At 47.0% G+C, this 26,441-nt stretch overlaps 1 protein-coding gene across 3 annotated transcripts in view; it reads left to right on the forward strand.

The window, feature by feature from the left end:
• The window catches only part of LOC118376212 (zinc finger protein 385A-like), a 219,607-nt gene that overhangs the window by 155,996 nt on the left and 37,170 nt on the right, over nt 1-26,441 (forward strand). For all 3 annotated transcript variants that reach the window (XM_052484934.1, XM_052484936.1, XM_052484935.1), the window contains 2 exons: nt 5,910-6,020; nt 19,914-20,097. In XM_052484934.1, coding sequence (XP_052340894.1) covers nt 5,910-6,020; nt 19,914-20,097 — 295 coding nt within the window. The remainder of the gene's footprint in view (nt 1-5,909; nt 6,021-19,913; nt 20,098-26,441) is intronic.

Raw genomic sequence — 26,441 nt, forward strand, 5'->3', positions numbered from 1 at the left:
ACACATTATTACACCACTACATATCTACAATACAACACATTATTACACCACAACATATCTACAATACAACACATTATTACACCACAACATATCTACATTACAACACATTATTACACCACTACATATCTACAATACAACACATTACACCACTACATATCTACAATACAACACATTATTACACACTACTCTACCACAACATATCTACAATAGAACACATTATTACACACTACCACAACATATCTACAATACAACACATTATTACACCACAACATATCTACATTACAACACATTATTACTTACTACTCTACCACAACATATCTACAATACAACACATTATTACACCACAACATATCTACATTACAACACATTATTACTTACTACTCTACCACAACATATCTACAATACAACACATTACACCACAACATATCTACAATACAACACATTATTACACACTACCACAACATATCTACAATACAACACATTATTACACTCTACTCTACCACAACATATCTACAATACAACACATTATTACACACTACCACAACATATCTACAATACAACACATTATTACACTCTACTCTACCACAACATATCTACAATACAACACATTATTACACACTACCACAACATATCTACAATACAACACATTATTACACTCTACTCTACCACAACATATCTACAATAGAACACATTATTACACACTACCACAACATATCTACAATACAACACATTATTACACTCTACTCTACCACAACGTGTATAGTGTTGAGTCATCAGCATACATAGACACACAGGCTTTACTCAGTGCCAGTGGCAGGTCATTAGTAAAGATTTTTTAAAGTAAGGGGCCTAGACAGCTGCTCTCGGGAATGCCTGATTTTACCTGGATTATGTTAATGAGGCTTCCATTAAAGAACACCCTCTGTGTTCTGTTAGACAGGTAACTCTCAATCCACAATATAGCAGGGGATGTAAAGCCACAGATTATGGATGTTGGAGCTGTTTCTGCAGCTTTTAACATGATCAATCTTCTTATTATACATTTATCTCAGCAACTCATCAGTCATTTGTGTAAATTCCATATATGTTGAATGCCCTTCTCTATAAGTGTTCTGAAAGTCTGTTGTTGTCATGCATAGGTGTAACAGGTGGCAGGGAAGTCAGGCGCAGGAGAGTCAAATGGAGTGTAAAATGGAGTCTTTTAATAAAGTCCACGGAGTATGCTCCATAACACTAAACGTACATAAACAAACATGGGTACGAGGACCCGACGCGCACCTATACAACAATCACACTACACTGACAATAAAACAATCTCTGACAAAGACATGAGGGGAAACAGAGGGTTAAATACACAACGGGTAATGAATGGGATAGAAAACAGGTGTGTGGGAAGACAAGACAAAACCAATGGAAAATGAAAAAAGGATCAATGATGGCTAGAAGACCGGTGACGTCGAACGGCGAGCACCGCCCGAACAAGGAGAGGCAACGACTTTGGAAGAAGTCGTGACAGTTGTTAAATAGTTCACTGTGAAATACCATTGTATCTGGTCAAACACATTTTTTCCCAAAGGTTTACTAAGGGTTGGTAACAGGGTGATTGGTTGGTTGTTTGCGCCAGTAAACGGTGCTTTGCTATTCTTAGCAGAATGACCTTTTCTTCTCTCCAGGCCTGAGGACACTCACTTTGCTGTAGGCTCAGATTGACAAATAGGAGTGTCAATATAATCTGCTTTCATCCCAAATAATTTTCCATTCTAGTTGTCCAGACCCAGAAAAGCTTGTCGTTGTTGATAGACAATAACAAAAAATGTACCTTTTCCACACTCACTTTACGTAATTCAAATTTACAATGCTTGCCTTTCATAATTCGGTCAGTTATATATGGATGTATAGGTTCAGAATTTGTTGTTGTCATGGTTGTCATGTCATGCCTAAGTTTAAAAAATATACAGGTATATAATTAAAGAAGTTATATATCAGTGGGGTTTTAATGATGAATGAACCATCTGATTCAATGAATGATGAAGCCAAGTTCGCCTTTTTGCCCAACATTTAATTTAAGATGTTTTAGCCGGATTTGTAAAGATGAGATCAATACATTTGTAAATACCCTGGTAGGTTGCCTGATAACCTGAACCAGGTTGCATGCACTGGTTACAGATTGAAGCTTTTTATATTTGGATCACCCAGAAAATATACCTCTCTGTTGATAAATGATCATGCATTTCACACATACAGTATTATCCAGATACTGACAGTTAGCAATTGGTGGTCTACAGCAACTGCCATCAAGAATGGACTTTAGGTGAGGAAGGTTAACCTGTTTGTCAGTATATGAATATTATCTCTTACTAGCATGTTATCGATTTCATGAACCTTGTTTCTTAGGCTACATAGGTTAATGTGGGCTATTTTTAGTTATTTTCTATGATTCTTGATTGTTTTTATTACTTTACTGAGAGGCTTATCAGAGGTAAGCATGACAGTGATATTTATGTTTGATCTGATATTTATGTTTGAGCTGCAGGGTAAACTTCACACAGTGGGTTTCATACTAGGGCTAGCAGTATAATTCAGGTTCAGAGGCACACGATTACTGCTGACAATAGCTGTAGAACTGACAGAGACATTCGGGAGAGTTAGAGGGACAGACATTAGGTTACTTACATTATGACTGCCAACACCCCTGGGACAATGTACATTTGCAGCAACACTATAACTCAGCAACACAATGGTGGGGATTATCTGAGCAGGGTTTGGGTCACTATTAAGTCATTGTCTCAACGCAGCCTTGAAACGCGTGGACAGGGTCCAGGAACCAAGATGATTTGGATGGAATCCGTCATTCTCGGAGCGCATCTTCTGTTTACAAAAGGTGTCACAGTTATCTATAAGAGTTATGCCAACAGAGCTACAGTAGTGTTTCAGCAATTGATTCAGCCAGTAGCCTGCTGAATCAATTGCTTTTTGGAGGCTTTCAGAGCTTTTTGAGTCTTTTAGGGCCTTTTGGAGTCTTTCAGAGCAGTATGGAGTCTTTCAGGGCTGTTGGAGTCTTTCAGGGCTTTTGGAGTCTTTGGAGTCTTTCATGGCTTTTGGAGTCTTTCAGGGCTTTTGGAGTCTTTTCAGGCTTTTGGAGTCTTTCATGGCTTTTGGAGTCTTTTAGGGCTTTTGGAGTCTTTCGGGGCTTTGGGAGTCTTTTGGGGCTTTGGGAGTCTTAGGGCTTTTGGAGTCTTTTAGGGCTTTCTGGAGTCTCTCAGGGCTTTTGGAGTCTTTTAGGACTTTCTGGAGTCTCAGGGCTTTTGAATCTTTCAGGGCTTTTGGAGTCTTTTAGGACTCTGGAGTCTTTTAGGGCTTTTGGAGTCTTTCAGGGCTTTTGAAGTCTTAGGGCTTTTGGAGTCTTTCAGGGCTTATGGCATCTTTTAGGGCTTTTGGAGTCTTTTAGGGCTTTTGGAGTCTTTCAGGGCTTTTGGAGTCTTTTAGGACTTTCTGGAGTCTTTCAGAGTTTTTTGGAGTCTCAGAGCTGTATGGAGTCTTTCAGTTATGACAGAGTGTAATGACAGCTGTAGTACTTTAACAGTTGTCAAATAATGCTTTGGTCTGCTTGGCTGCTGCACACAGACAAACACACACACACACATACACACACAGGGAGGGTCAAGTTAGCAGGGTTAGGTTAACAGGGTCAGGTGAACAGGTTCAGGTGAACAGGGTTAGGTTAACAGGGTCAGGTTAACAGGGTTAGGTTAACAGGGTCAGGTGAACAGGGTCAGGTGAACAGGGTTAGGTTAACAGGGTCAGGTGAACAGGGTCAGGTGAACAGGGTTAGGTTAACAGGGTCAGGTGAACAGGGTCAGGTTAACAGGTTCAGGTGAACAGCGTTAGGTTAACAGGGTTAGGTTAACAGGGTCAGGTTAACAGGTTCAGGTGAACAGCGTTAGGTTAACAGGGTTAGGTTAACAGGGTCAGGTTAACAGGGTCAGGTGAACAGGGTCAGGTGAACAGCGTTAGGTTAACAGGGTCAGGTGAACAGGGTCAGGTTAACAGGGTCAGGTTAACAGGGTCAGGTGAACAGGGTCAGGTTAACAGGGTTAGGTTAACAGGGTCAGGTTAACAGGGTCAGGTTAACAGGGTCAGGTTAACAGGGTCAGGTTAACAGGGTCAGGTTAACAGGGTCAGGTTAACAGGGTCAGGTTAACAGGGTCAGGTTAACAGGTTCAGGTGAACAGCGTTAGGTTAACAGGGTTAGGTTAACAGGGTCAGGTGAACAGGGTCAGGTGAACAGGGTCAGGTTAACAGGGTTAGGTTAACAGGGTTAGGTTAACAGGGTCAGGTTAACAGGGTCAGGTTAACAGGGTCAGGTTAACAGGGTCAGGTGAACAGCGTTAGGTTAACAGGGTTAGGTTAACAGGGTCAGGTTAACAGGGTCAGGTTAACAGGGTCAGGTTAACAGCGTTAGGTTAACAGGGTCAGGTTAACAGGGTCAGGTTAACAGGGTCAGGTGAACAGGGTCAGGTTAACAGGGTCAGGTGAACAGGGTCAGGTTAACAGGGTCAGGTTAACAGGGTCAGGTGAACAGGGTCAGGTTAACAGGGTCAGGTTAACAGCGTTAGGTTAACAGGGTCAGGTTAACAGGGTCAGGTGAACAGGGTCAGGTTAACAGGGTCAGGTGAACAGCGTTAGGTTAACAGGGTTAGGTTAACAGGGTCAGGTTAACAGGGTCAGGTTAACAGGGTCAGGTTAACAGGGTCAGGTTAACAGGGTCAGGTTAACAGGGTCAGGTGAACAGGGTCAGGTTAACAGGTTCAGGTGAACAGCGTTAGGTTAACAGGGTTAGGTTAACAGGGTCAGGTGAACAGGGTCAGGTGAACGGGGTCAGGTTAACAGGGTCAGGTGAACAGGGTCAGGTGAACAGGGTTAGGTTAACAGGGTCAGGTTAACAGGGTCAGGTGAACAGGGTCAGGTTAACAGGGTTAGGTTAACAGGGTCAGGTTAACAGCGTTAGGTTAACAGGGTCAGGTTAACAGGGTCAGGTTAACAGGGTCAGGTGAACAGGGTCAGGTTAACAGGGTCAGGTTAACAGGGTCAGGTGAACAGGGTCAGGTTAACAGGGTCAGGTTAACAGCGTTAGGTTAACAGGGTCAGGTGAACAGGGTCAGGTGAACAGGGTCAGGTGAACAGGGTCAAGTTAACTGGGTTAGGTTAACATGGTCATGGTAGGGTCAGGTGAACAGGGTCAGGTGAACAGGGTTAGGTGAACAGGGTCAGGTGAACAGGGTCAAGTTAACCGGGTTAGGTTAACATGGTCATGGTAGGGTCAGGTGAACAGGGTCAGGTGAACAGGGTCAAGTTAACCGGGTTAGGTTAACATGGTCATGGTAGGGTTAGGTGAGCAGGGTCAGGTGAACAGGGTCAGGTGAACAGGGTCAGATGAACAGGGTTAGGCTATACAGGGTTAGGCTATAAAGGGTCAGGTGAACAGGGTTAGGTTAGGGTCAGGAGAACACTGCTCTAACACTGGTCTGGAGTACTACTCAGGACTAGACACTGGACTAGACACTGGGCTAGTTACTGGACTAGACACTGGGCTAGACACTGGACTGGTCGCTGGGCTAGACACTGGGCTAGACACTGGACTGGTCGCTGGGCTAGACACTGGGCTAGACAGTGGACTGGTCGCTGGGCTAGACACTGGGCTAGACACTGGACTGGTCGCTGGGCTAGACACTGGACTGGTCGCTGGGCTAGACACTGGACTGGTCGCTGGACTAGACACTGGACTGGTCGCTGGACTAGACACTGGACTAGACAGGGATGTACAGTAGCCTATACATAATTTCCCTGTCTCATGATTATCCTCTCTCTCTCTCTCTCTCTCTCACACACACACACACACACACACACAGATGGACCCAGTGCAGAAGGCGGTGATCAACCATACCTTCGGCATTCCACTGGTGAAAACCAAGAGGCCCATCATCTCTTGTAACGTCTGCCAGATACGCTTCAACTCTGAGGTACAGAACAGCTCCTACCAACACCCAGAATATTCACTCTGACTCTAACCCTGTAATGTCTTTCAACTCTGAGGTACAGCACACTATAGAACTTCTGACATACTCACTCCAACCCTGTAACCTTCAACTCCTTCCACAACTGACCATACAGGACAGCTACGACCACAACCCACCATTCACAACAGCTCCTACCACAACTCACCATACAGGACAGCTCCTACCACAACCAACCATACAGGACACCTACTACCACAACTCACCATAAAAGACAGCTCCTACCACAACTCACCATACAAGACAGCTCCTACCACAACCAACCATACAGGACACCTACTACCACAACCCACCATTCACAACAGCTCCTACCACAACTCACCATACAGGACACCTACTACCACAACCCACCATTCACAACAGCTCCTACCACAACTCACCATACAGGACACCTACTACCACAACCCACCATTCACAACAGCTCCTACCACTCCTACCACAACTCACCATATAGAACAGCTACTACCACAACTCACCATACACGACAACAACTACCACAACTCACCATACAGGACAGCTCCTACCACAACCAACCATACAGGACAGCTACTACCACAACTCACCATAAAATACAGCTCCTACCACAACTCACCGTACAGGACAGCTCCTACCACAACTCACCATAAAATACATCTCCTACCACAACTCACCATACAGGACAGCTCCTACCACAACCAACCATACAGGACACCTACTACCACAACCCACCATTCACAACAGCTACTACCACAACTCACCATACATGACAGCTACTACCACAACTCACCATTCAGGACAACTACTACCACAACTCACCATACAGGACAACAACTACCACAACTCAACATACACGACAAAAACTACCACAACTCACCATACAAGACAGCTCCTACCACAACTCACCATATAGAACAGCTACTACCACAACTCACCATACACGACAACAACTACCACAACTCACCATACAGGACAGCTCCTACCACAACCCACCATAAAAGACAGCTCCTACCACAACTCACCATACAGGACAGCTCCTACCACAACCAACCATACACGACACCTACTACCACAACCCACCATTCACAACAGCTCCTACCACAACTCACCATACAGGACACCTACTACCACAACCCACCATTCACAACAGCTCCTACCACTCCTACCACAACTCACCATATAGAACAGCTACTACCACAACTCACCATACACGACAACAACTACCACAACTCACCATACAGGACAGCTCCTACCACAACCAACCATACAGGACAGCTACTACCACAACTCACCATAAAATACAGCTCCTACCACAACTCACTGTACAGGACAGCTCCTACCACAACTCACCATAAAATACAGCTCCTACCACAACTCACCATACAGGACAGCTCCTACCACAACCAACCATACAGGACACCTACTACCACAACCCACCATTCACAACAGCTACTACCACAACTCACCATACATGACAGCTACTACCACAACTCACCATTCAGGACAGCTACTACCACAACCCACCATTCAGGATAGCTACTACCACAACCCACCAAACACGACAACAACTACCACAACGCACCATACAGGACATCTACTACCACAACTCACCATACAGGACAACAACTACCACAACTCAACATACACGACAACAACTACCACAACTCACCATACAAGACAGCTCCTACCACAACTCACCATATAGGACAGCTACTACCACAACTCACTATACACGACAACAACTACCACAACTCACCGTACAGGACATCTCCTACCACAACTCACCATACAGGACAGCTAGTACCACAACTCACCATACAAGACAGCTCCTACCACAACTCACCATATAGAACAGCTACTACCACAACTCACCATACATGACAACAACTACCACAACTCACCATACAGGACAGCTCCTACCACAACCCACCATACAGGACAGCTCCTACCAGAACCAACCATACAGGACACCTACTACCACAACTCACCATAAAAGACAGCTCCTACCACAACTCACCATAAAGGATACCTACTACCACAACCCACCATTCACAACAGCTCCTACCACAACTCACCATACAGGACACCTACTACCACAACCCACCATTCACAACAGCTCCTACCACTCCTACCACAACTCACCATATAGAACAGCTACTACCACAACTCACCATACACGACAACAACTACCACAACTCACCATACAGGACAGCTCCTACCACAACCCACCATACAGGACACCTACAACCACAACTCACCATAAAAGACAGCTCCTACCACAACTCACCATAAAAGACAGCTCCTACCACAACTCACCATACAGGACAGCTCCTACCACAACCAACCATACAGGACACCTACTACCACAACCCACCATTCACAACAGCTCCTACCACAACTCACCATACAGAACACCTACTACCACAACCCACCATTCACAACAGCTCCTACCACTCCTACCACAACTCACCATATAGAACAGCTACTACCACAACTCACCATACACGACAACAACTACCCCAACTCACCATACAGGACAGCTCCTACCACAACCAACCATACAGGACAGCTGCTACCACAACTAACCATAAAATACAGCTCCTACCACAACTCACCATACAGGATAGCTCCTACCACAACCAACCATACAGGACACCTACTACCACAACCCACCATTCACAACAGCTCCTACCACAACTCACCATACAGGACAGCTACTACCACAACCCACCATACACAACAGCTACTACCACAACTCACCATACACGACAGCTACTACCACAACCCACCATTCAGGATAGCTACTACCACAACCCACCATACACGACAACAACTACCACAAAGCACCATACAGGACATCTACTACCACAACTCACCATACAGGACAACAACTACCACAACTCAACATACACGACAGCTACTACCACAACTCACCATACACGACAACAACTACCACAACTCACCATACAAGACAGCTCCTACCACAACTCACCATACAGGACAGCTAGTACCACAACCCACCATACAGGACAGCTCCTACCAGAACCAACCATACAGGACACCTACTACCACAACTAACCATAAAAGACAGCTCCTACCACAACTCACCATATAGGATACCTACTACCACAACCCACCATTCACAACAGCTCCTACCACAACTCACCATACAGGACACCTACTACCACAACCCACCATTCACAACAGCTCCTACCACTCCTACCACAACTCACCATATAGAACAGCTACTACCACAACTCACCATAAAAGACAGCTCCTACCACAACTCACCATACAGGACAGCTCCTACCACAACCAACCATACAGGACACCTACTACAACAACCCACCATTCACAACAGCTCCTACCACAACTCACCATACAGGACACCTACTACCACAACCCACCATTCACAACAGCTCCTACCACTCCTACCACAACTCACCATATAGAACAGCTACTACCACAACTCACCATAAAAGACAGCTCCTACCACAACTCACCATATAGGATACCTACTACCACAACCCACCATTCACAACAGCTCCTACCACAACTCACCATACAGGACACCTACTACCACAACCCACCATTCACAACAGCTCCTACCACTCCTACCACAACTCACCATATAGAACAGCTACTACCACAACTCACCATAAAAGACAGCTCCTACCACAACTCACCATACAGGACAGCTCCTACCACAACCAACCATACAGGACACCTACTACAACAACCCACCATTCACAACAGCTCCTACCACAACTCACCATACAGGACACCTACTACAACAACCCACCATTCACAACAGCTCCTACCACAACTCACCATACAGGACACCTACTACAACAACCCACCATTCACAACAGCTCCTACCACAACTCACCATACAGGACACCTACTACCACAACCCACCATTCACAACAGCTCCTACCACTCCTACCACAACTCACCATATAGAACAGCTACTACCACAACTCACCATACACGACAACAACTACCCCAACTCACCATACAGGACAGCTCCTACCACAACCAACCATACAGGACAGCTGCTACCACAACTAACCATAAAATACAGCTCCTACCACAACTCACCATACAGGATAGCTCCTACCACAACCAACCATACAGGACACCTACTACCACAACCCACCATTCACAACAGCTCCTACCACAACTCACCATACAGGACAGCTACTACCACAACCCACCATTCACAACAGCTCCTACCACAACTCACCATACAGGACACCTACTACAACAACCCACCATTCACAACAGCTCCTACCACAACTCACCATAAGGACACCTACTACCACAACCCACCATTCACAACAGCTCCTACCACTCCTACCACAACTCACCATATAGAACAGCTACTACCACAACTCACCATACACACAACAACTACCCCAACTCACCATACAGGACAGCTACTACCACAACCCACCATACACAACAGCTACTACCACAACTCACCATACACGACAGCTACTACCACAACCCACCATTCAGGATAGCTACTACCACAACCCACCATACACGACAACAACTACCACAACGCACCATACAGGACATCTACTACCACAACTCACCATACAGGACAACAACTACCACAACTCAACATACACGACAGCTACTACCACAACTCACCATACACGACAACAACTACCACAACTAACCATACAAGACAGCTCCTACCACAACTCACCATACAGGACAGCTAGTACCACAACTCACCATACAAGACAGCTCCTACCACAACCCACCATACAGGACAGCTCCTACCAGAACCAACCATACAGGACACCTACTACCACAAATTACCATAAAAGACAGCTCCTACCACAACTCACCATGCAGGACACCTACTACCACAACCCACCATTCACAACAGCTCCTACCACAACCAACCATACAGGACACCTACTACCACAACCCACCATTCACAACATCTCCTACCACAACTCGCCTTACAGGACACCTACTACCACAACCCACCATTCACAACATCTCCTACCACAACTCACCATATAGAACAGCTACTACCACAGCTCACCATACACGACAACAACTACCACAACTCACCATGCAGGACAGCTCCTACCACAACCCACCATACAGGACAGCTCCTACCACAACCAACATACAGGACAGCTACTACCACAACTCACCATAAAATACAGCTCCTACCACAACTCACCTTACAGGACAGCTCCTACCACAACTCTCCATAAAATACACCTCCTACCACAACTCACCATACAGGACAGCTCCTACCACAACCAACCATACAGCACACCTACTACCACAACTCACCATTCACAACAGCTCCTACCACAACTCACGATACAGGACACCTACGACCACAACCCACCATTCACAACAGCTCCTACCACAACCCACCATACAGGACAGCTCCTACCACAACCAATCATACAGGACACCTACTACCACAACTCACCATACAGGACAGCTACTACCACAACCCACCATACACAACAGCTACTACCACAACCCACCATTCAGGATAGCTACTACCACAACCCACCATACACGACAACAACTACCACAACGCACCATACAGGACATCTACTACCACAACTCACCATACACGACAACAACTACCACAACTCACCGTACAGGACAGCTCCTACCACAACTCACCATACAGGACAGCTAGTACTACAACTCACTATACAAGACAGCTCCTACCACAACTCACCATATAGAACAGCTACTACCACAACTCACCATACACGACAACAACTACCACAACTCACCATACAGGACAGCTCCTCCCACAACCCACCATACAGGACAGCTCCTACCACAACCAACCATACAGGACAGCTACTACCACAACTCACCATAAATTACAGCTCCTACCACAACTCAGCATACAGGACAGCTCCTACCACAACTCACCATAAAATACAGCTCCTACCACAACTCACCATACAGGACAGCTCCTACCACAACCAACCATACAGGACACCTACTACCACAACCCACCATTCACAACAGCTCCTACCACAACTCACCATACAGGACACCTACTACCACAACCCACCATTCACAACAGCTCCTACCACAACCCACCATTCACAACAGCTACTACCACAACTCACCTTTCAGGACACCTACTACCACAACCCACCATTCACAACAGCTCCTACCACAACTCACCATACAGGACACCTACTACCACTATATACACTCTGTTTAGATGGCTATTTTTCTTTTTGCTATTCTTTATCTCTTTGTTTATTTTTCTGGGGGGAATAGTGGTGACACCATGGAGGGGATGCATGTATCTATTTGTGTTTCTGTCGTGTTTGGTGCTTCTGTTTGTGTTATGTTGTGACTTGCCAGTGGGGGCCTCATTGGAGTCTGTTTTTTCGAGCCCAAGTGAGAGTTGTGTGTGAGATGTAGTACAGCAGAAATGGGTTCAAATACCATGTGAAATATTTGAATGTGTTTGCTGTTGCCTGCCTGGCGTGCAAGATGGGCAAGATTTTGTATTTTGTATTTTTTGTATTTTCTATTTATTCCAATGCAACAGGTAAGCTCAATCAAGCACAGATAAACTATTTTAAATGATTTCAAATAGTATTTGAACCCAGGTCTGTAGTACAGTGCTGAAGATATGGCCCTAGAGTGTTGCTAGGCAATTGTTTGAGTCAATTAAGATGAACAAATTCTTATTTACAATGACGGCCTGGCAAAGAGACAGCAAGCTGAGAGCATGAAATAGGATTTTCTCTCCCCCAGATCAACATGGGAAAGTTTACTTAGGATGTTCTTGGGGGTATGGAAACTGATTTCACATAAGCATACCCAATGACATTGCAGTCTCGGGAGGCAGGTAGCCTAGTGGTTAGAGCGTTAGGCCAGTAACCTAGGAGATAGGGTGCCATTTGTGACACACAAGAAGTCTCTGTGCAGCAGCATCAGGTTTTTAGAACACCTACTCTTCTATAGTCTGATTAATGTGAATCATCCACTCTGCTAAAAACAGAATTTTCATCTGTCTACCCATATGGTATAGTTTATCTCCAAGTGTTTTTAATGTGCAAAAGCCAAACATAGGGTATAGGTTTATCTTGATGTGTGATGTTGTAATGCAGTGTGCATGAATGCAACATATGTTTTTTTTAAAGCAAAGAAAAATGGTTTAATGTCTTGCATCACCAACATTCTCTGAATGCTTTAGAAGGCCTCTCTTTATCTTACTGTAGCAAATCACACTATCAGTGTATCCATCAATAGAAAGTCCCTTTAGTCTGTTGGCCTATAGCGGAGTATTGGACCTTGGCTGTTATGGGCATAGTATCCGCAGATTTTCCTGCTGCACACAAACCCACACGCAGGCTAGGGAGTGTCCCATAACACACCTGGAGGGAGTGTCCAGTAACCCACATCTAGTATTACTGAACAGCCTACAGAGGTAGAGCCCTCCATAAGACACTCAAGATCCTGTGTGGCTCTGCTGGTAAAACTCTGGAACTTTTTAAAAACATATTGTGGTTGACCCAGTCAAATTAGTTTTGAGTATCCGCCCTGACCGAGTATCCGCCCTGACCGAGTGGAATGGTGTTCTGGGAAAGAAATATACATACATGTTTGACATCACATTTGACCTTATCTAAACAGACAAGATCGAAGTGTGTAGCCTGTGGTGGTTAATTTCTTTACTATTAAATAAGGAGAGACAAACTTATCACACAAGTCAGAGTTATACTTAAACTAAATCTTTAATAGTGAGAGCTTTGCAATAGCGATGGCTGGTCGACGAATCACCATCTCTGATGATCCATTGAGAGCGCCAACACAAAGGCTACTGAGATCTTTTATAGCAAAGATCCACCCCCTAGTCGACATAACAAACCACAGATGTTTGGAACGGGTCACAAGGTGAGACTTTATAAATGAGAAAGCAGTATCCCGTAGCCAGATAGCATTCGCTATATATTATCATTCAGTTTGGCCCCTAAAATGAGGTTCCGATCTCAATCCTGGTACTCATAAAACAAAAATACTAACTCGACCAATGGCATAAATCAATTGTCAACTCCAGATACTCCCATCTCAAGTAAAACCCCTTCTTTATAACACTCCAAGCTCACTGAGGGGAGTGAGCCTCTAGGTCATACACTATCCCAGGATAAGGGCAACATCAGAGAGGACATACAATGGTTCCAGACACTGCCATACACCTCCCCACAATGCCAAAGAAGGGAGTGACTGGCGCACAGACATTGTGGAGACAAGGAAGTGGTTCCCCATTAATCACGTCATCCCTTCACATGGTTTAAGAATAGGTAACACATTCACATATGAAGACAATGTTCTCTCTTGTCCTCTTCCCTTTCTGATATTCTGCATAGCACCAGGGACATGTGAAAGACAAGCCTGACCTCTCCCCTCTCTGGGCCCCAGGTGACTGGGCCCCAGCTGAAGAAGTGCAACTGCCAACAAACAAACATTCTAACAACGAGTATATCACATAAGCATGTTATGCAGATAAGACATCTGTCATGATGTTGGCCTGTGGGTAAGGTTTATGACCCCCCCATAAATACCTTTCTCCCCTCTCTCTCTTGACTCTACTGAAGGACTGTTGAACAGCCTTTGTTAAACATAGAGAGTCTGTGAACATCAAACAAGTGGGGGGAAAGGAACCATATTTCGGTAATAGAACCAATTGAAAATATGCGTTGGTACTTAATGAATATGATGTCAGTTCAGTTGTCATCTGAAACATTATGACTGATGACAGGACAACATAAACTGTATCTGGGAAAGTCTACACATTCTAGTTATCAGATTCACATTGAATTGTTGTGCAATTTAATTGTTGAAATGTGACACTATTTGTGAAAAGATTAAATGTAATTTTAGCTTCCAAATGAGAGATTTGGGTTTTCATTAAGTTAGAGCTCTGCTCAATCAGTGGCCCGCCCCTGTGAAGAGACATGGGTTATAAACTATGAAACACACCCTCATCTCCCTCCACTATATAAAGCCTTGACGAAAATGTAACCATCTGTTCTGAGGACAATAGGACGACGGTCCATACGTTGAAAAGGACTAACATGCCAACTACAGAACTAAGCCAACCTCAGCGTGAGCTTTGGTTGTGAATGGTATGAACTTTGAACTCTTATTCACCAAAGAAGTGAGACATCCTAGCCGTTGAGTTAGCAACAGCAGCTGTAAACGTGGGCTAGGAAAGGACGGACAACGTATCCAGTCTACCACACAACGACGATACTACAACGTACCCAATTTACCACCAGTGACATTCTTCCGAGGACAGGATGATCTCTTTTGGCCAACACGGCCAGCATCTACGACCAACCTACCAAAGCGCAGCTCAGAGTCAATATTTATTGCATTTTCCTTTTCAAAATGGGCGGTAATTTAGAATGCATAAGATACTGTATTTACGATAGCACATCTTCTCCCTTTCTTCCTCAGTCTTCAATCAATCAAGGTATGATTAATTCTGTGTATATGTAATTCTGTGTGATTAGTTAGGTATTTAGTAAATAAACAATTAAAACCAATTTTGTATTGCTGATTCAACTTGTTAGCCAGGGTTTGTGAAGACAATGTTCAGATGAGACTGAAATTAGGTGACGATTAATATTGACTGCTATTGATGTAAAATATTACAGTATTATTACAGTATTATATTAAGTCTTTCAGAGTTTATTCGGAAGATAACAGCTCTATAAACACTCTTTCGTGGTGCCCCGGCTTTCTAGTTAATAACATTTACATGATTAGCTCAATCAGGTAATATTAATTACAGAGAAAGGATTTTATAGAATAGCATGTCATATCACTTAATCCGGCATTGCCAAAGACACAACACATCTTAATTATCTATGTTACACAACTAATTCTGATTCTTCCGCCACAAGCCTCCCCAAGTTACATGTCTCCCAGAGCCATACATAATATGTCCGTCATTTGCTGATGCCTTCCACATAATGTAAATATTTTCCTGCCCCTGCAGGGCCCAGGTTCCATGCTGGATATAAGTTCATTGTTTATAGCCCAGAACGGGACCTCTCAGCCATACAAGTATGACACATAAACATGCTGGTAAATATTGACACTGACCAATAAAGAGTTACGTAATCTACCTCTGGGTGGCCAACTATGACCCCCGATCCACAGCTAGCTTGGAAATGGACCTGAGAAGGATTTCAGCACCCCACTCACCCTCAACGCCAGTCTCTGCAAAGCTCCCCACCCCTACCCTACACTACACTACCTTACCATACCATACACTACTCTAAACTACCATACCATACCCTACACCAACCCTACTCTACACTACCATACAATACAAGACACTACACTACCCTACACTATTCTACAGTCATGGCCAAAAGTTTTGAGAATGACACAAATATTAATTTCCACAAAGTTTGCTGCTTCAGTGTCTTTAGGTATTTTTGTCAGATGTTACTATGGAATACTGAAGTATAATTACAGGCAAGTATCAAAGGCTTTTATTGACAATTACATGAAGAGCTCACCTTGTCTCCTCCGGACAAGCTTTTTTTCCGGATGCCCCAAAAAATCGAAAAGGGGATTCATCAGAGAAAATGACTTTACCCCAGTCCTCAGCAGTCCAATCCCTGTACATTTAGCAGAATATCAGTCTGTCCCTGATGTTTTTCCTGGAGGGAAGTGGCTTCTTTGCTGCCCTTCATGACACCAGGCCATCCTCCAAAAGTATTCGCCTCACTGTGCATGCAGATGCACTCACACCTGCCTGCTGCCATTCCTGAGCAAGCTCTGTACTGGTGGTGCCCCGATCCCACAGCTGAATCAACTTTAGGAGATGGTCCTGGCGCTTGCTGGTCTTTCTTGAGCGCCCTGAAGCCTTCTTCACAACAATTGAACCACTCTCCTTGAAGTTCTTGATGATCCGATAAATAGTTGATTTAGGTGCAATCTTACTGGCAGCAATATCCTTGCCTGTGAAGCCCTTTTTGTGTAAAGCAATGATGACGGCACATGTTTCCTTGAAGGTAACCATGGTTGACAGAGGAAGAACAATGATTCTAAGCACCACCCTCCTTTTGAAACTTCCAGTCTGTTATTTGAACTCAATCAGCATGACAGAGTGATCTCCAGCCTTGTCCTCCGCAACACTCACACCTGTGTTAATGAGAGAATCACTGACATGATGTCAGCAATTACAGCCTTAAAGAGATAACTGGCTGGTTGGTGCCCGGGCACACCGGGTACAGAACATACCTGATGCCCTGACCACAGGGGATAGTGCTATAACCATCCGGCCTAGCCTGACTCCCTCATCTGTTTGTGCTGCCTTAATAACTCCCATGTCATTGTCACGTCAATGGACCCAGCAGGGACTGGACATACCTGACGCCCTGACCAAAAGGCTAGTGCCAGCGCCATCCACACCACAGGAGCACCAGCCTCTCCACTCCACTCCACTCCACTCCACTCCACTCCACTCCACTCCACTCCACCAGTCCTCTCCACTCTCACCTCTCCCTGTCTGTCCCCAGCCATCCCAATAACTGAGCCTGTGGTCCAGCTATCCAGCCAAAGCTGCCTCTCCCCTTCCCCTCTCCTCCCCTCTCAGCCATCCCAACCACATAGCCATCCCTTCTGCTGTCCATCCAGCCATGTCCAAGCCACCATCCCTCCACCTCTCCAGCAAGGTCACCCTCTCCACTCCCCTCTCACCTCCCTCCCCTCTCCTCTCTCTCCTCTCCCCTCCTCTCTTTCCCTGCCGAGCTTATCTATCCCAGGTCTGAGTCCCTGGCCTGAGCCCCTGGCCTGAGCTCCTAGTAAGCCGGGGATGAGATGTGGTGTGGTGTGCTGTGTGTGGTGTGGTGTGGTGTGCTGTGCTGTGTGTGGTGTGTTGTGGTGTGCTGTGGTGTGTTGTGGTGTGTTGTGGTGCGCTGTGGTGTGTTGTGGTGTGCTGTGCTGTGCTGTGCTGTGCTGTGCTGTGCTGTGGTGTGCTGAGCTGTGCTGTGGTGTGCTGTGGTGTGTTGTGCTGTGCTGTGCTGTGGTGTGGTGTGGTGTGGTTTGGTGTGCTGTGCTGTGCTGTGCTGTGGTGTTGTGTGCTGTGGTGTGGTGTGTTGTGGTGTGGTGTGGTGTGGTGTGCTGTGCCTCTTGATTTCTCTATTCTTCTCATCACCTGTCTGTTGCAGCTGTCAGCAGCTCTCCAGCCCTGTATTTAAAGAGCGACACACCTTCTCTCAATTCAATTCAATTCAATTCAAGGGACTCTATTGGCATGGGAAACATATGTTAACATTGCCAAAGCAAGTGAGGTAGATAATATAAAAAAGTGAAATAAACAATACAAATGAACATTAAACATTACACTCACAGAAGTTCCAAAACTATAAGGACATTACAAATGTCATATTATGTATATATACAGTGTTGTAACGATGTACAAATGGTTAAAGTACAAATGGGAAAATAAACAAGCATAAATATGGGTTGTATTTACAATGGTGTTTGTTCTTCACTGGTTGACCTTTTCTTGTGGCAACAGGTCACAAATATTGCTGCTGTGATGGCACACTGTGATATTTCACCCAGTAGATATGGGAGTTCACGGAAATTGGGTTTGTTTTCTAATTCTTTGTGGATCTGTGTAATCTGAGGGAAATATGTGTCTCTAATACATTGGGCAGGAGTTTAGGAAGTGCAGCTCAGTTTCCACCTAATTTTGTGGGCATTGTGCACATAGTCTGTCTTCTCTTGAGAGCCATGTCTGCCGACTGCGGCCTTTCTCAATAGCAAGGCTATGCTCACTGTACATAGTCAAATCTTTCCTTAAGTTTGGGTCAGTCACAGTGGTCAGGTATTGTGCCACTGTGTACTAACTTTTTAGGGCCAAATAGCATTCTAGTTTGCTCTGTTTTTTTGTTAATTCTTTCCAATGTGTCAAGTAATTATCTTTTTGTTTTCTCATGATTTGTCTAATTGTGTTTCTGTCCTGGGGCTCTGTGTGATGTGTTTGTGTTTGTGAACAGAGCCCCAAGACCAGCTTGCTTAGGGGACTCTTCTCCAGGTTCATCTTTCTGTACACGGAATATATTTTTGCATTTTTGTGAATTCTTGGTTGGTGAGCAGACCCCAGACCTCACAACCATAAAGGACAATGGGTTCTATAAATGATTTCAGTATTTTTAGCCAGATCCTAATTGGTATGTCAAATTTTATGTTCCTTTTGATGGCATAGAATGCCCTTCTTGCCTTGTCACTCAGATCGTTCACAGCTTTGTGGAAGTTACCTGTGGCACTGATGTTTAGGCCAAGGTATGTATAGTTCTTTGTGTGCTCTAGGGCAATGGTGTCTAGATGGAATTTGTATTTGTGGTCCAGGCGACTGGACCTTTTTTGGAACACCATTATTTTGGTCATACTGAGATTTACTGTCAGGGCCCAGGTCTGGCATAATCTGTGCAGAATATCTAGGTGCTGCTGTGGGCCCTCCTTGGTTGGGGACAGTAGAACCAGATCATCAGCAAACAGTAGACATTTGACTTCAGATTCCAGTAGGGTGAGGCCGGGTGCTGCAGACTTTTCTAGTGCCTTCGCCAATTCGTTGATATATATGTTGAAGAGGGTGGGGCTTAAGCTGCATCCCTGTCTCACCCCACTGCCCTGTGGGAGGAAATGTGTGTATTCTTTGCCTAGTTTAACCACACACTTGTTGTTTGTGTACATGGATTTCATAATGTCACTCACTCACTCACTCACTCACTCACTCACTCACTCACTCACTCACTCACTCACTCACTCACTCACTCGCTCTTTCTCTCCTCTCTCTCTCTCCAGAGCCAGGCAGAAGCCCACTACAAAGGCAACCGCCATGCACGGAGAGTCAAAGGCATCGAGACCTCCAAGAGTCGCCCCCAGGAGGGTGACAAGTCGGGCCGACCTGTCTCCCTCACCTCCTCTCCATCCCTCCCTGGTGAACCCCCTACCTCCACCCCTGACATCAGCGACCCCTGTAACCCAGGTAATCATGGAGGAGAGAGACCTGCAATGCCTCCTAGCACTTACATGTAGGTGGAAGCTTTCTCCTTCTGGAACTTACTGGAGAAATACTAAAATAGGTAGGTAGGTTTGTAAGACTGGGTTCTGAACAGATAGTTCAGGGCTTCTGCTCTTTTCTATAACCTGTAGGGAACACAATATGGCCTATATTTGGCATGTAGGTTTCTCACTTATGGGAGGCACACATTGTGATATGGGGGAGGGGAATGGGCAGAGTATATGCAAATTAAATATGGAGTATTTACTCTTTAAAAATTTTTTTACGGACAGTAGTGTTTTGCATTTACTACGGTGTTTGTTTGTCCATAATACCGTAGTATTCACTGTAGTATTTTCTACATGAACTGACCACTATGTGCTGAGGGAGATATAAATAGCTCTTCACAAATATGAAGGAATAACAATTATAAATGAATAACAAGTATTTTGTTCTGCTCCTCTATGGCTCCTGTCTCTGTGTTTATCTGACCTTGGCTAAAGGCCGTAGTCTGCTCCTCTATGGCTCCTGTCTCTGTGTTTATCTGACCTTGGCTAAAGGCCGTAGTCTGCTCCTCTATGGCTCCTGTCTCTGTGTTTATCTGACCTTGGCTAAAGGCCGTAGTCTGCTCCTCTATGCTCCTGTCTCTGTGTTTATCTGTCTCTGTGTTTATGGCTCCTGTCTCTGTGTTTATCTGACCTTGGCTAAAGGCCTGTAGTCTGCTGTGTTTATCCTCTATGGCTCCTGTCTCTGTGTTTATCTGACCTTGGCTAAAGGCTGTAGTCTGCTCCTCTATGGCTCCTGTCTCTGTGTTTATCTGACCTTGGCTGGCTAAAAATGGCTCCTGTCTCTGTGTTTATCTGACCTTGGTCTGCTCCTCTATGGCTCCTCTATGGCTCCTGTCTCTGTGTTTATCTGACCTTGGCTAAAGGCTGTAGTCTGCTCCTCTCACATTCCCACCAGAACAGCAGTGTCAACACCACCGATTCAGGCCCAGATCTCTTCTGTCATTGCTTTCCCACTGACCCTGAAATGACAAATATGCCGGAGAGAATCTGAGACTCACTAAGGACTTCGAAACAGGAGCTATATTTGGCTCTACATTCTTGCAGAACCTAGTTGAAATAGTTTAGAAATACATTCCTTCCTTTCTCCCTTGAAGTAACCACTGATCTGACATGACACTACATTGGTGAAAGCTGTGTTATGGAAACCCCTTGATGTCACCTCTCATTTCAGATTAGGGATTATTTTTAGGGAGGGAACAAGCAAGGAAGTAAGTACTAATTGAGTAGTACAGTTTTGGAACAGGACCTTTGAACAGAGACGGCAGAGTAGCATCATCACCACGGAAACGCTAGAGTAGCACATCGTATCATGGAAAAGATTCCCTGCCAACAAGCAGGTTGATCTGGGGACAACAGCATGTGCTGTTGGACCTGAAATGATGCTCTTGAGTTCTCTGACTTCTTTAAATTAATCTTCTGTACTAGTAATGCTAAGAAGAAAAGGCTTCTAGAATGTCTGTCCTGTAGTCTGGTCCCAGATCTGTTTGTGCTGACTTTTCAACTCCTAAGTCATTCCGATCGTCATTGTCACGTGGAGTTGGCAAGACAGCACAAACAGATCTGGGACAAGGCTACCTATTTGGAGGTTGACCTCAGAGAAACAGGTGACTTACATAAATAATGGCACCATGACTCAGCAGCTTTTCTTGGCCACTTCATTTCGGACCCCCTGGTCGTGTGTTTATAATTATGGGTTGTGTTTGACTGTGTATTAGAATGTGATTTGTTACACAGTCAAAATCAACTGTGGGGTCTGGGAGGACAGAAAGGGGAGAGGGTGCTAAATGACTAGTGAGACAGAAGGAGAGAGGGTCCTAAATGACTAGTGAGAAAGAAGGAGAGAGGGGGCTAAATGACTAGTGAGACAGAAGGAGAGAGGGGGCTAAATGACTAGTGAGACAGAAGGAGAGAGGGTGCTAAATGACTAGTGAGACAGAAGGAGAGAGGGTGCTAAATGACTAGTGAGACAGAAGGAGAGAGGGTGCTAAATGACTAGTGAGACAGAAGGAGAGAGGGTGCTAAATGACTAGTGAGACAGAAGGAGAGAGGGGGCTAAATGACTAGTGAGACAGAAGGAGAGAGGGTGCTAAATGACTAGTGAGACAGAAGGAGAGAGGGTGCTAAATGACTAGTGAGACAGAAGGAGAGAGGGGGCTAAATGACTAGTGAGACAGAAGGAGAGAGGGTCCTAAATAACTAGTGAGACAGAAGGAGAGAGGGGGCTAAATGACTAGTGAGACAGAAGGAGAGAGGGTGCTAAATGACTAGTGAGACAGAAGGAGAGAGGGTGCTAAATGACTAGTGAGACAGAAGGAGAGAGGGGGCTAAATGACTAGTGAGACAGAAGGAGAGAGGGTGCTAAATGACTAGTGAGACAGAAGGAGAGAGGGGGCTAAATGACTAGTGAGACAGAAGGAGAGAGGGTGCTAAATGACTAGTGAGACAGAAGGAGAGAGGGTGCTAAATGACTAGTGAGACAGAAGGAGAGAGGGGGCTAAATGACTAGTGAGACAGAAGGAGAGAGGGTGCTAAATGACTAGTGAGACAGAAGGAGAGAGGGGGCTAAATGACTAGTGAGACAGAAGGAGAGAGGGGGCTAAATGACTAGTGAGACAGAAGGAGAGAGGGGGCTAAATGACTAGTGAGACAGAAGGAGAGAGGGTGTTAAATGACTAGTGAGACAGAAGGAGAGAGGGGGCTAAATGACGCGTGAGACAGAAGGAGAGAGGGAGTAGATGGAGGGAGAGAGAGAGGAATATCATGTGAGTGGAGGAGAATAAGACAGGTTACTGTAGCTGTCGGATGACATTTATTGGTATGGAAAGATCACAGCTGATCTCAGTTTAATAGTTTCATCTAACTATCAGGTTTGAAGGTAAGACCCAAATGCAGACTGTGTTGAAGTAACAATGTTTATTACAGCAACAGGGGCAGGCAAACGACAGGTCAAGGCAGTCAGGGGTCGATATTCCAGAGTAGTGGGGCAAAGGTTTAGGACTGCAGGCAGGCTCAGGGTCAGGACAGGCAGAGTGGTGAGGCAGGCGGGCTCAGAGACAGGACAGGCAGAGTGGTGAGGCAGGCGGGCTCAGAGACAGGACAGGCAGAGTGGTGAGGCAGGCGGGCTCAGAGACAGGACAGGCAGAGTGGTGAGGCAGGCGGGCTCAGAGACAGGACAGGCAGAGTGGTGAGGCAGGCGGGCTCAGAGACAGGACAGGCAGAGTGGTGAGGCAGGTGGGCTCAGAGACAGGACAGGCAGAGTGGTGAGGCAGGCGGGCTCAGAGACAGGACAGGCAGAGTGGTGAGGCAGGCGGGCTCAGAGACAGGACAGGCAGAGTGGTGAGGCAGGCGGGCTCAGAGACAGGACAGGCAGAGTGGTGAGGCAGGCGGGCTCAGAGACAGGACAGGCAGAGTGGTCAGGCAGGCGGGCTCAGAGACAGGACAGGCAGAGTGGTGAGGCAGGCGGGCTCAGAGACAGGACAGGCAGAGTGGTCAGGCAAGCGGGCTCAGAGACAGGACAGGCAGAGTGGTCAGGCAAGCGGGCTCAGAGACAGGACAGGCAGAGTGGTCAGGCAAGCAGGCTCAGAGACAGGACAGGCAGAGTGGTCAGGCAAGCGGGCTCAGAGACAGGACAGGCAGAGTGGTCAGGCAAGCGGGCTCAGAGACAGGACAGGCAGAGTGGTCAGGCAAGTGGGCTCAGAGACAGGACAGGCAGAGTGGTCAGGCAGGCGGGCTCAGAGACAGGACAGGCAGGTGGTGAGGCAGGCGGGCTCAGAGACAGGACAGGCAGAGTGGTCAGGCAGGCCGGCTCAGAGACAGGACAGGCAGAGTGGTGAGGCAGGCGGGCTCAGAGACAGGACAGGCAGAGTGGTCAGGCAGGCGGGCTCAGAGACAGGACAGGCAGAGTGGTGAGGCAGGCGGGCTCAGAGACAGGACAGGCAGAGTGGTCAGGCAGGCGGGCTCAGAGACAGGACAGGCAGAGTGGTCAGGCAGGCGGGCTCAGAGACAGGACAGGCAGAGTGGTGAGGCAGGCGGGCTCAGAGACAGGACAGGCAGAGTGGTGAGGCAGGCGGGCTCAGAGACAGGACAGGCAGAGTGGTGAGGCAGGCGGGCTCAGAGACAGGACAGGCAGAGTGGTGAGGCAGGCGGGCTCAGAGACAGGACAGGCAGAGTGGTGAGGCAGGCGGGCTCAGAGACAGGACAGGCAGAGTGGTCAGGCAGGCGGGCTCAGAGACAGGACAGGCAGAGTGGTCAGGCAGGCGGGCTCAGAGACAGGACAGGCAGAGTGGTGAGGCAGGTGGGCTCAGAGACAGGACAGGCAGAGTGGTCAGGCAGGCCGGCTCAGAGACAGGGCAGGCAGAGTGGTGAGGCAGGCGGGCTCAGAGACAGGACAGGCAGAGTGGTGAGGCAGGCGGGCTCAGAGACAGGACAGGCAGAGTGGTGAGGCAGGCCGGCTCAGAGACAGGACAGGCAGTGGTGAGGCAGGCGGGCTCAGAGACTGGACAGGCAGAGTGGTGAGGCAGGCGGGCTCAGAGACAGGACAGGCAGAGTGGTGAGGCAAGGCTCAGAGACAGGACAGGCAGAGTGGTGAGGCAGGCGGGCTCAGAGACAGGACAGGCAGAGTGGTGAGGCAGGCGGGCTCAGAGACAGGACAGGCAGAGTGGTGAGGCAGGCCGGCTCAGAGACAGGACAGGCAGAGTGGTGAGGCAGGCGGGCTCAGAGACTGGACAGGCAGAGTGGTCAGGCAGGCGGGCTCAGAGACAGGACAGGCAGAGTGGTGAGGCAGGCGGGCTCAGAGACTGGACAGGCAGAGTGGTGAGGCAGGCGGGCTCAGAGACAGGACAGGCAGAGTGGTGAGGCAGGCGGGCTCAGAGACAGGACAGGCAGAGTGGTCAGGCAGGCGGGCTCAGAGACAGGACAGGCAGAGTGGTGAGGCAGGCGGGCTCAGAGACAGGACAGGCAAGGGTCAAAACCAGGAGGGCGAGAAAAGACAGACTGGGAAATGCAGGAGCTGAGAAAAAAACACTGGTTGACTTGACAAACCAGACGAACCGGCAACAGACAAACATAAGGGGGTGGGGACAATGGGGAGATGGGCGACACCTGGAGGGGGTGGAGACAAGCACATGGACAGGTGAAACAGATCAGGGCGTGACACTAATGTCATTTGGTGCTGTTGGAGTGACAGATTGGTTATTAGAGACAGAGGGCACTGTGGAGGGTGTGGCTGTTTCTCTCTCTCTCCTCTCTCTTTCTGCTTCAGTCTCTGTCCATCTCCTCTCCTCACCAACCGGAACTTTCCATTCCCTCACTGTCACCAGTCTCACTCTGTCTGTCTCTCCGTCTCTCCCTGGATCAAAAACACTTAGGAATGAAAGAACAGGGGAAAATGTTCAATCTGGTCACCGTGGCATTTGAAAAGGTTATACTGAGTACCAAACACTGTTTAGGAGACAATTTCACCATGGGAACACAGAGCAGGTGTCATTAAACTAAACTGAAAGAATAACATAGACATTGATAAAGACCGAGACCATGAGACATTATTCAGTGTTATAACTCCGAACCTAAAGATTGTGTCTGGATGCCTTTCTTCTCCCCACATGTTTTTATATCTTTGATGTGGCTTTGTCCCACCGACACCCAAGCACCAATACCATTTCCACACTACTGGGCCAAATGGAGCCGAGCCAAACTGAGCTGTACTGGGCTGGCCTGCCTACGCATTCCACCATAGCTGCTGGAACCATATTTGAAATGACAATGTGAAAATAACATATCCGAGCCAGCACAGTACAGTGTCGGGACGCCACAATCATGTAAAATGTTTCTGGGGGCAGTCTGGCCGCCTCTCTGCTTCACAGGGTGACATTTAGCCTGCAGTCCTTAAGTCACACAGCGTCCTGCCTTCAGCACAGTCCGGCCCTCAGCCCAGTCCAGCCCTCAGCCCAGTCCAGCTCACCGCCCAGTCCAGCCCTCAGCCCAGTCCAGCCCTCAGCCCAGTCCAGCCCTCAGCCCAGTCCAGCTCACAGCCCAGTCCAGCCCTCAGCCCCCAGCCCTCAGCCCAGTCCAGCCCTCAGCCCAGTCCAGCCCTCAGCCCAGTCCAGCTCACAGCCCAGTCCAGCCCTCAGCCCAGTCCAGCTCACAGACCAGTCCAGCCCTCAGCCCAGCCCACAGCCCAGTCCAGCCCTCAGCCCAGTCCAGCTCACAGCCCAGTCCAGCTCACAGCCCAGTCCAGCTCACAGCCCAGTCCAGCCTTCAGCC

Source organism: Oncorhynchus keta, chromosome 28 (assembly GCF_023373465.1).
Source record: "Oncorhynchus keta strain PuntledgeMale-10-30-2019 chromosome 28, Oket_V2, whole genome shotgun sequence".
In the NCBI taxonomy this organism is placed as follows: Eukaryota; Metazoa; Chordata; class Actinopteri; order Salmoniformes; family Salmonidae; genus Oncorhynchus; species Oncorhynchus keta.